This window comes from Melanaphis sacchari, unplaced genomic scaffold, assembly GCF_002803265.2.
Source record: "Melanaphis sacchari strain LSU unplaced genomic scaffold, SCAv2.0 Contig134_pilon_pilon, whole genome shotgun sequence".
Taxonomy (NCBI): domain Eukaryota; kingdom Metazoa; phylum Arthropoda; class Insecta; order Hemiptera; family Aphididae; genus Melanaphis; species Melanaphis sacchari.
Window position 1 is genome coordinate 1,222,793 of NW_020270560.1, and position 12,185 is coordinate 1,234,977.

A 12,185-nucleotide genomic window follows, 5' to 3' on the forward strand; every position below is an offset into this window, starting at 1 on the left:
AAATTTTTTTCAGTTACCAAATGACTAACATAAACGAAAGAAACTGTTACATTATTCCGTTTACTAACCTTCATCATTTTTAATAGTTCCAAAAAAGACAATTTTAAACTTCATTCGAGATTGAAATCGATTATTTAAAATAAAATTTGAAATAAAAATAAAGCAAAAAACGTCATAACATTCACAACACAGGTAAATACTTACCATGCATTGTAGATCAATAACAGTGAAGATTTCCTTACTTTAGATTAACCAAATTAATCCAAAATTCATTTTTTATAGTTCCAAAATATCTCTCAAAAACCTAAAATAATAAATGACTTTGTGTAAATTTACCTTAAATTTATTTAATTAAAATAAAAGAGTAGTAAATGGTATTAAAGATATGTAAAAAGATGATTTTATTTATATATATATATCATCATAATAGGTATATATTATATAAACAATACCGAAAAGATTTAATTTATTTTGTGGCTATATTATTAATTAACAGACACTAGTTCAGTTATTGGTTAAGCGCTTCAATTCTAAATCTGATGTATATTTTAGTTTCATCTGGTGTATATTGAGTGTTTGAGACGTTTGAGTCCATTTTTAATCACTTCACTTTTGTTATAAATTAAAGTTTACAATTATTACCAAAACCATAAATTAAGTTTATATACCTATATTAAGGTATGTAACATAAAATATAAATCAGTCGCGTAGTACCACAAAGGCACAAAATTCTAAAGTATCTATTATTATTTAGGTAGGTATAACATTTGTTGTTGTGATTTATCATGAAAAAAATAATGGAATTAGGTAGGTAGTAAAAACTGTTGTTATTGAATATAGTAAATAAACTACATGGTTCTAGATTTGATCAGATATGGTCACAACAATAATTAACATGAATCTGATAAATAATGGCTTACGTAAGTCATTACTCATTAGATGTATTAGTTTTGAGTACATATTTCAAACATCCTAAATTCCTAATACAAACAATAATGCTTTGCAGCGGGATTAATTCGAACATTAATTAATGAATTCGGGTAATATTCTTTTTAAAATTATCGACAATCACTTAACGATATCGCATTTCGCCACTAATTATGATAATTTTGTATTTAATTTTTACGTTCCTTACCTTATATCCTTATATGGAGTATCTATGATCCTACCTATAAATAAGATGTTTTATATAATTAATAAAAATATTTTTAGTAGCAAATTTAACTTTTGCCAACTTTTGTATGACAGTTGAATAGTAGGTAAGCAAGGATTGACTTTACCAAGGAATATTAAATTTGGTTTTTGCACTTGTTTTTTTAAGTGAAATTTTAAGACTGAAAAAATTAAAATTAATATTTTGATAATTTTTTTTTAATGTACCTATTTTGAATTTAAGAATAAAAAATTTCTTGAATTTTTCACTTTTAATTTATAACTATTTTAGGCCTACAACAATATTTGCAATTTGTAATGTTTATACATTATAAATTATAATATAATTGCATTATAATAATTTAAGTGTATCATTAATGTATTTTTTTTATTTTTTTTTTTTTGAAACATTACAGCACATCATTAATAATGTAATAATACGTATTATTTTATGATATTGACACAGCTATTTTATAATATTTATGTTATGATTATTTAATATAATATTATAATTTTATCACCAGCTGATAACCAGAAAATGCCGAAACTGATAACACTATTTGGTTTCATATGATATGGTATCTTTTTGGCATCATCAGTAGTTAAGTAGTTGTTAAATAAATTGTTTTACAATACCGAGTTTTAGATTTTTACTTATTAAATAACCATAACGTCTATTTGAAAACTAATTATTAGATTTCCTGTATTGAATATTAGTAATTCCATACAATTTAGGTAAGAAAACATCATTATGTTTTAAGCTTGTTTATACATTTCATATAGATATAGTATTTCAATTTTTTACACTGTGCAATAAAGGTTATCAGTAATAAGCTAATTATTTATGTAGGTAATCAATCATTTTACTATATACTAATATGATTAATATAAACATAGTGTTAGTTATTTAATATTAATAACTATTTAAAATAGTTAGTTATATGTTCATAGAATAGTGTAAGTTGCTTTAATATTATTGTTTGAATACCGATTAATTTTAATGATATTTTAGAATATTAGTATTATTATTGGTTTGTGTCGTTTATTTATTTATTTTTGAAAACTGTATAATATTACCGCAATATATCAAAGTAATTATCTCATTTTTCAATTTTTAATACTGATAATAAATAAGGCAATATTACATATATATAATAGATTATTATTGTAAATATTTTTGATTTTATGATACAATTTTTTGTAAAATTAATTATTGCTTGCCTAGGTTAGAAGAGTTAGAAGATGAAGTTATTTGTCCCTAAAACAAAGTGGATGTGAACTACAGCTAACCATGTATTCTGATGACACTGTGTATGTTGGCTTATTGGTCTTATCATTTTTATTTAGCTTTTTATTTAGAAAAGTTAAACACAAAAATGTTAAACAATGGATATCAACTATTTATGGAGCAATAATTGTACTAACAGTTTCCGGTTTACATATTGTCCATCCAATAATTTGCACACTAGTCAATTCAATTTTAATAAAAATTGATAAAAGGTATGATTTCATTAATTATATATACATTTTTTAGAATTAAATCAATTACTTAAATAACTCAATAATATGATAAATTCACAATATTATTGAGGTAGTTTATAAAATTGTTATAAAAGGTGGTTTGTTTTACTCAATTTTGTTTACTATATTACCACTTGGACTTTGTCTTTCAAACACCATTGTCATTTAAAAATAATTCATTTTATTTAAACTTATACATTTTTGCTCTATATTATGGTGTACAAATGTAATTTATCAAAAAAAAAAAAAAAAATTGTATTGATTATTAATTAGAAGACTTTATTATTATTTTACAATTTCTTTTTTAAAGAATGCAAAAATATTGTATTTAAGAGAACACTACAACCACATTTTTTGTTTCTGTCTTACAAGTGTGTAACATAGCAAATCTACACTCAGCAATTCATATTTAGCTTCATCAGTTTTAATATTAAAATGAATCAAACTTTTATGAAACTTATGTTAAGTATTTAATCTCTATTTGTTGGTAAATTATGGTTATGAAACCATAATAATTTAGCTTTTGAGTGAATTATGTCCATTTTTAAACTACACTATTTTATATACATAAAACTTGATAAAAAATTGAAATATTGTAAAAAATCTATGCGCAAATATAGATAAAGTTCTTAACATAAGGTTTCATACTACATTAATTCATTATAATATTTAGCAAATAAAGTAAAATATGAACCACTGAATACAAATTAACTCTGTTATGCACTTGTACAACGGAGACCATTAATTCAGGTGTAGCGTCCTCTTAATTTGAATATTTCATGGATAGCCTTAAGTTACAATTTTATTATAATCAGTGATTAACAGTTTATTTCTTTTTTATATGTACATTAACTATTAAAAATTAAATTATTAATTGTTATTGACAACTAATGAGGTCGTCAGAGATAGTCTTGTTCTACTACTTATTATTTATTAGACATCAATAATAAAAATATTAAATAACCAATTGAAAATTAATACTTTCTTTATAAAATAAAATATAATTGAGAATAATATATAATTATTGAATATTGTAAGTACTCAAAAAACTTTTATTTTAAATTTAAATTTTGTATACTTGTTTTTTAGTTCAAACTATTTTGTGAAATCAATTTACCAAACTCCCTTTATCATGACACTAGTATAAAGTATTTTTATTAATTTTATCAGTTATCAATATCAGTAATATTCATATTTAACTTCTATTTTATAATTTTGTTGAATAAAATAAAATAATTTTTAATTGGTTTACTTATACAGTTGTACAAACAGTGCTAGATAAAGCTTGATTTGAAAAAATCTTAATTGGCTTGATCAATATTAGGAAAATATGAAAGTATAAAAAATATGTATAAAATTATTGATTAAAATTAAATGAAAATTAATTTACATAAATAAATATACTTATTTTGTATGTTTTTTAAGTTAGTTTAATTTTACATTTTTCATAAGAAAATAATTACTAAAGAATTGTACTAAAATATATTTTAGCAGTTCTAATTGTTAATACATGTTCAGTTTATTTTATTGTTCAATATTATGTTTAGAAAAGATATATAGTTGTATGAGAATGTTAATATGTTATACATACTTTATTCTTTACCTAGTCACATTTAAAAAGAATTTATTTTTATTTTAGGCATTGTCATGTATTAAGTTTCTTATTTACATTTGGATATTTGATATTCTTTCGAATGACAACATATTTTGGAATACCATACCCACCAGCTCATACTAATTTGATACAAATGATGCTTACTCTAAAGGTATATAAAGAAATTATGTGTATAACTAATAATTTTTAAAATTAAGAATCTTCAATAATAGTTATTATTTGTAAGGATATTTTTTAAGATAATTTTAAATTAGTGTTTTTTAACATTATTTCTCCATTTTACATTTGAATGCTTGTTTTTTTTTTAAACACAATATTTTTATGAATTTTTTAAATTTTTATGTTGTTTTTATATATATTTATTTGAAAACTTATAACTTATTTTATTTTAATAGCTTGTTGGTCTTTCATTTGAAGTCCATGACAGTTATTTAATTAAATTGAAACAAAAGGATACAAAATGTGATGCTGAAAAAAAATTTAAAATGATTTGTCAACCTAGTATTATAGAAGTCTTTCATTATGCATTTTGTTATGTAGGCATTTTAACAGGTAATTATTAAACTGGTATATAAATTGATTTTAAGAATTATGTTTATCTGTTTTAAAATACTTTGTATTATAGGACCATATTTTAAGTACCGTACTTATTGGGATTTATTTAATAATAATTATTGGAGAAAAGCTACGTACATTAATTTATTGGTTAAAAAAATACGTATAATCCCAACTTTAATTATTTGTTATTTGGCAACTTCTTGGTTATTTCCATTAAGTGTAAGTAAATTATTATTTTATAAATTTAATTTTTGTATTTAGTACAAATATAAACAATTATTTTTTTATAGCTGTGATGTAATTAATAATAATGACAAATTTTATTGGTATCTTATTTTAAAAATACATTTAAATAAAAATGTATATATAAATGAATATTATTTTATTTTATTTGGACTACTTACACATACAACATACATATTTATGTTTATTATACCTGATAATTTTCTTTAAAGCTTTTAAAATATAAGCTACCAAATGGATAAAAAAAAAATTATATATTTCTTTAGTTAAATACCATAAACTAACTATCTGTAAAACATTATAATAAAAATTATTTACCTTTTCTTTTATACAATTATTTTTATTCAAGCAGGCGACTGAAAATTGTATCACCAATAATGATACATAGTTTGATTCTATGATACAGTATTTATATATAAATTTGTTTCGTTATTATTAATTTAAAGTTTTCCTGACACTATCATCTGAATTTAGTGATACAATATATATATTTCTTATTGTTAAAATTAGAAATAAAAATATATTTAATAATAAATGGTAAATTAACTCAAATAAAATATTTATAGTACTAATTAAACTCTTTAATTTTTTAGTTAAGTACAAACTATTTGTAGTTATGTTTAAATTTATTATATTTTAGGAATTCAACAATGATTCTTTTTATACATCAACATCATTGTCATACAGATTGTGGTATATGTACTCTTCGTTTTTTATTTTTCGCACAAGATTATATTTGGGCTTTATTTTTTCTGAGCTTATTTGTATAGCTTCTGGAATGGGCGCTTATCCTGAAATGACAGATCCACAGTCTGGAAGTGGTCCAACTAAAAATTTTGAAACATTAGAAACAGAGTATGTTTTTATTTCATAAAATATATAAATATGTACTGAATTTTATACTTCTTTGAAATTATTTAAATATTTTTTGGTCTTCACTATTCATAGATATTCTGGAAAAAGAGAGACTTACAATTTTGATTGTATTGAAAGTATTGATATCATGAAAGTAGAAACTATCTCTACAGTTCGCGGAGCTACAAGAATTTGGAATATGACAGTACAGTACTGGATTGCTGAGTATGTGTATAGAAGAATTTCTATTAAAAAACTTAGGTAATTACTAATTACATTTATTTATGTATTTTGTACGTCAGAAATTTTTCACCATGATATATATTTTTATTTTTATTAAAGAACGTTGGTAGCATTTGGTATTTCTGCATTCTGGCATGGAATATACCCAGGCTATTATGTTAGTTTATGTTCAGTGCCTTTTTATTTGGCAGTGGAAGATATTTATGATAGACAATACCGTAACTATGCTGACTCTGCAGGCGTAAGTATAATTTACATATGAATTTTGAAAACATTATCTTTAATAACTGATCAGTTAAGTGAACGCTATACTTGTTTATGTTGTTTCTGCCCAACAAAGATACAACATAGCAAATTTGCACTTAATTAAGAACATTTTATGTTGTTATCTTTAATATGAGAATGAATTATCCTATTATCAAAGTTAAAAATAAAATCATTAATTATGCTTAAGTTTTGATTTTTTTTTATATTTTAATTTTTAAGATATAAGTGTTTAATATTATTAGTTAAAATATAATATAAAGAAAAAAATCACATTTAAGCACAGATAATATTCTTATCTTTCACTTTAATATTTAAATGGTTTCACTGGAAGGCTTCTTAAATTTGTCTTTTTAACCATATAATCAAATATCACTTTCATTTATTTGTCTATTTGTAACTGATTGTGGATTAAATTATGATAAAAAAAAAAACTGATATAGAGAAATTCACTGTAATATTAAAATCTAACAACACAAAATTGATTCTACTAAAGTAGTTAATATTGTGTGTTTGTAAGACAAAAACAACACAAGCAAGTGTAGCACCTTTTTGAAATATTAAGAATTGGGAAATATTGAAATTTAGTTTAACTTATGTATTTATTCGCCAACAAATATTTGTTATACTACTGAAATCTTAGTATAATATCTAACGAATTACTTTTAGTATTCTGTTTCTTATAATAAAAATGGCATAATGTAATTTCTGGTTTTTATTACTTTCATCAATATTACATATTAAATTGGAACTGATGTTACTTAAAATATAATAATTTAACGTGTTTTTGTATTTTATTTTAATGAATAATAGTTTGGTGGTTAAAACATTTAAAAATTATTTTTAAAATGAAACAGTAATTATTTTTACATATTAAGTCAAATATTCTTTTTTTTTTTTTGTTGATCTAAGAAAAACATTGACATCAAAGGACATTAGCTAAATATTCTTTTAATTGATAAGTTATTTGTTTTATTTTTATAAACTCTATTACTTAAAAAAAAAATTAACTAGAGAGTTGTGATTTGTTAAATATTTAATTGATATTTTATTTGTATTGTATAGAAACGCATATTGTGGACATTCTTCTTGTACACTATGAAAATGTATCAGTTTTCATTTTGGGGATGTACATTTCAACTTTTACATATCGACCTCATATTCAGATACTGTCAATCTATATATTTTCTCCCTTATATTGTTTTGATAACTATGTATGCTATCTCTCGATTCAACAATTTGCGAAATAGTTGACCAAATAAAACTATTTGGCCTATTGCAGTCAACATCAGAGAATTTCTTTAAGAGACTAGGAGCCTATTTATGTTATGTTTTGTTTTGTTTTGGTGAAGTATACCATAATTTTAAAATTAATGTATAAGTTGTATATTTTTCTTATATCTAATTGGCCTTCTACACCAATAGGTCTATATGAAAAGAAAATATTGCCTTTTCACCACTATATGAAAGACATTTGTAATAACATTTTATACGATCTATAAGAACATTTTTAATTGCTATTTGTATTAAGTTTAATTTTATAGATAAGTGTAAATATACAAAATGAAAAAATATAGCCTTTGATATAAAATATAAATAATTTTGACTATTAATTATTGTCTATTGTTATGTGAAATACAATAACTGTTTATTATTATTATATTAATTTATTAACTAATAATTGTGAATAAATAATATTAATGAATATGTTATGTGTGTTATGTAAATGCTATAAAAATAGTAACAATTATAGATGTAAATTCAACTAATTATGCTCCTATCATAAATTTATTCCCTTATGGCTTATTCAAAGTATATAAAAATAAGTACATTAAAACTTAATATTATTTGATAAGTAATTTAAATTATAAATAATTTTAGTGTAAACTATTTTATTTATTTTTTACACAATGTCTTTATACAGTGGTTATTTTATATCATTAATATATACAAGATTTGAAATATTTAAAATAAAATATAAGTATATAAAGTAACATTTACTTTTATGTTAAAGTATTCGGTATAATATGACATTCTATTATTGCTTTAAAAATTAGTAGCATTCATATAATTTATGTTTTTATAAAATAATCAATTTTATCAATTTAAATGCATATTAAATATTATGTTTTTTAATCATAAGAATTAATTTAATATTTTGTGCCATATTTTTCTTTATCATTTTAATTAATATTTAAACTTCCAACTAACACCCTCAAATATATTTATTCTTAATTATTATTAGGATATAAAAATATACCTTTATCTAAAAGTTAAGACACACATAATATACGCATAATTATTATATATACTTAAGATTTGCCATGCTCGTTTAAGTTATAGGCATTTATAATATATAAGAATAATGTATACTTGTATGCTTTAGTATAACTGTGTATACTATATGTATATAATTAATGATGTGCTTAAGCTAACTATATACATAAATTTATCTTTGAGTTTTCGTAAATAATAAAATTGTTTTGTATATTTTTTTTATGTTTTGATCTAGATAATATAAATTGTATATTTAATTGATTGTTTTGACTTAATTAATTTTTTTTTTTTTTTTTTTTTTTGTTTTATTAAATGTTTCGATGAGGAACTTAATAATTGAATAAGTGTTTGATTGTTTATTTCTATTTTAGCATTATAATTTATAATGTACGTTTTAACTATTGGTTGAAATAAATAACTATAAATAATTTTAACATTCTTTAATGTATTTCACATTATTTTAACTTGCTTTTAATATTGCTGTGTAACATTTTACTTTTGTTGCTGAGTGAGCATTGGACTCACCTCTTTGATTTCTCATTATTATTTATTATTTAATTAACACAGACATCAAATCTAACAATAGATTACTTACATTTTATATTTTTATAAAAAGTGTTTCTACCATTTTTGTACATTTTAAATATTTCAAACAAAAAAATTAAAAATAATGTTACTGTAAGAATTTAATTCAAATATTATTTTCTTTTGAAAATTATTATTTTTATTTTTTTAATGTATAAATTAACATTCTATAAAATAAATACATATAGTATAAGTTTTAATATTATTCGTTTAGGCCCGACGTGTCTGACACATGTTGTGTCCATTGTTACGCTCAATTAATGGATACTGATGAGTGAAGACTAGTGTTCAAAAATTATAGGAGTTAAAAAGGCAAAATATGTACAAAAAAATTATAAAATATGCATGAAAAATTATGAATTATACAAAACAAATTTAATAAATATGTAAAGAATTATTCAAAAACACATAAAAATGTCGTTATTACTTATTATCAACTTAAATACTTGCAGATCTTGTTGACGATAAAATAGTATTTTGACATTTTAGCGCAATAAATATTAAATGTGAATCGCACTATTGTCATTAAATAAATGGGTTGAACCAGAATACGATTGTGCATGTTTGTAGATGATATTAATTTTACTATTAACCTAATAAATATTTATTAAAATATGTACACTTCTATAACAATTAGGTACCTACTTAATGAGAATAATTAAATAATTGTAAAATAATTAATAAATAAATAAAATTATCCTTAAATTATTAATAATGCTCAATACTTCGTACACGATCGTATAGCTTAAAAAGGTATCAGCGATAACAAATGTAGGTACTTACGTACGCAATCGTCAATCGTGTTTTATCCAAGTTTATAGTATAGATGATCAAAAATAACATAAATTAAATAACTATGATAAATAATATTTAGTTTTATATGACGCTCGTTTTCGGCATTATTAACGTTTTATAATTATATATACAAGGCTGTCCGATAAATAAGGTACAAAAATATACCGAATAATGAAAAATGAATTTATTACTTTAAAACTTCTACACAATAAATTAGACATATTTTGCTATTTTTCTATATAGTCACCATTTAAATTGATGCATTTTTCCCAACGATGGAATAATTTGAAAATGCTATCTCGGAAATATGCAGCACATTTTTCATCGAAGTACTCTGTAACTGAGTTCATTACCTCCTCTTCATTTTGAAAATGAGTTCCTCCTAAGTGTTTTTTTTAACGGACCGAACAAAAAAAAAAACTGAAGGTGCCAGATCAGGACTATATGGTGGATGTTGCAATAATTCCCACTTGTACTTTTCTAGCCAAGCTTTAGTCTTTCCCGCTGAATGTGGGGGTCTGGTGTAAGCATTTTCGGAACCCAACGTGAACAAACCTTACGAAAATTTAATTTCTCATGGACAATTTCATGTACAGTGGTCTTTAGTAGATCAAGTTGTGTAGCCATTTCCCTAATTTTAAGTCGTCTATCCGATCGTAACAATTTTTCGACCGCCTCAATGGTTTCGGCGGTGGACGTGCTTATTGGTCGACCATTTCTTGCTTCATCTTCAACACTTTCTCGACCTGAATTAAATTTTGTACACCAAACCGATACACTTTTTCGAGACATTACGTGCGGGCCATAAACTTCGGTTAATTTTCTATGAATTTCAGTCGGAGAAACATTTTGAAAATTAAAAAACCGAATGACGGCGCGAACTTCTTCTTTTGTGAAACTTAAATATTGGTTTTCCATGTTTAAACTTACGTATTCGACGGAACACTAAAGTAAAATAGTCATGACACTCATGACTCATGATGCATAGAATACGTCGTTTGTTACATATATTATCAATGCTGGAAATTTCAAACTGATATCGTCTATTGTTTACGCCAAAAATAACTTTGTACCTAATTTATCGGACAGCCTACGTAAGATAAGATTATTTTAAATAAACAGTTTAAGAAAGAAAAAACTCGACATTGTACAGCTCGGATTTCTGCTTGGTCTGCTATAAATCGATGGCGTAGATACTGAACAATATGCAAATCCTATAACTTCCGAACCCTATTTATTATTTATTAGTAAATATTAATTAGTATACATTTTGACATTGTATTTTGTATTGGGTACTCGTAATATAATATTTGTCATAATATTTTGAATTGTAAAATTGTTTATTCAGCGGTTTGTAATATTTTTCATCACCACATTGGTTCTCCGTCTTCGTTTCAATTATTTCTAAAAGTGCTCGTAATTTTGTCATTCATCAATGTTTTTCGAGTTTTAGTACTAAATAGTTTTACTTTGATTTTGCTGTCTTTTATAGAATGTATATTACCAGTTTTGAAGAGAGAACTTATTAGGATTTCACAGTTAAGTAAAAAAATATAAACTACAAGCCAAATTGGATCAATAAAATAAACATTATGTTCAAAATACATATTATACAATATACATAAAATATTCTTATAATTCTTTAATTCAATATTATACTACTACTTGTTGTTTATTAATACTATTTTAATTTTAGAATTTTAGATCAGCGGTTTTCAATTAGATAATGATTAATTGTTTACGACAAAACGTTAGAATATTTGAAGGTTGGTATTAATAAAAATAAATCTAACGTTATCAAACAAAAAAAAATTAATTTTTAATTTTAAAAACATATCATCATATAATAATTTTGTAAGACATCAGTAAATCTTAGTTAATTCTAAGTTTTCGATAATTCTATACTATAATAGTTTTAAATTTCAGTATGAGTTCAATGACTAAAAGAAAGGTTGAAAACTTCTAGTTTTTTCGTATTTTTTAGAAAAATCATTGAATAATGTAAGTGATTATTATATTAACATAATACAAATTTAAATACAATAAATAGTATTCATTGGCTGACAAGATAAATATT

At 22.7% G+C, this 12,185-nt stretch overlaps 2 protein-coding genes across 4 annotated transcripts; one reads left to right on the forward strand and one right to left on the reverse strand.

The window, feature by feature from the left end:
- The first annotated feature begins 1,773 nt into the window (after positions 1-1,773).
- LOC112591456 (lysophospholipid acyltransferase 7) lies at positions 1,774-7,965 on the forward strand. Of its 3 annotated transcripts, none has more exons than XM_025335282.1 (9): positions 1,774-1,887; positions 2,378-2,652; positions 4,313-4,439; positions 4,684-4,840; positions 4,914-5,065; positions 5,730-5,944; positions 6,038-6,205; positions 6,287-6,428; positions 7,517-7,965. In XM_025335282.1, exons 2-9 carry the CDS (start codon positions 2,444-2,446, stop codon positions 7,703-7,705), a joined length of 1,359 nt encoding a protein of 452 aa, XP_025191067.1. In that variant the 5' UTR covers positions 1,774-1,887; positions 2,378-2,443; the 3' UTR covers positions 7,706-7,965. The 3 variants fall into 3 exon arrangements, with proteins under 3 accessions (XP_025191067.1, XP_025191069.1, XP_025191068.1); XM_025335284.1 differs by having other exon boundaries at positions 2,383-2,652; XM_025335283.1 differs by lacking the exon at positions 1,774-1,887 and adding an exon at positions 2,222-2,243.
- Positions 7,966-10,588: 2,623 nt separating this feature from the next.
- On the reverse strand, positions 10,589-11,026 carry LOC112591426 (protein GVQW3-like). The gene has a single exon (XM_025335242.1). The coding sequence runs from the start codon at positions 11,024-11,026 to the stop codon at positions 10,589-10,591; it is 438 nt and encodes a 145-aa protein (XP_025191027.1).
- Positions 11,027-12,185: the final 1,159 nt, after the last annotated feature.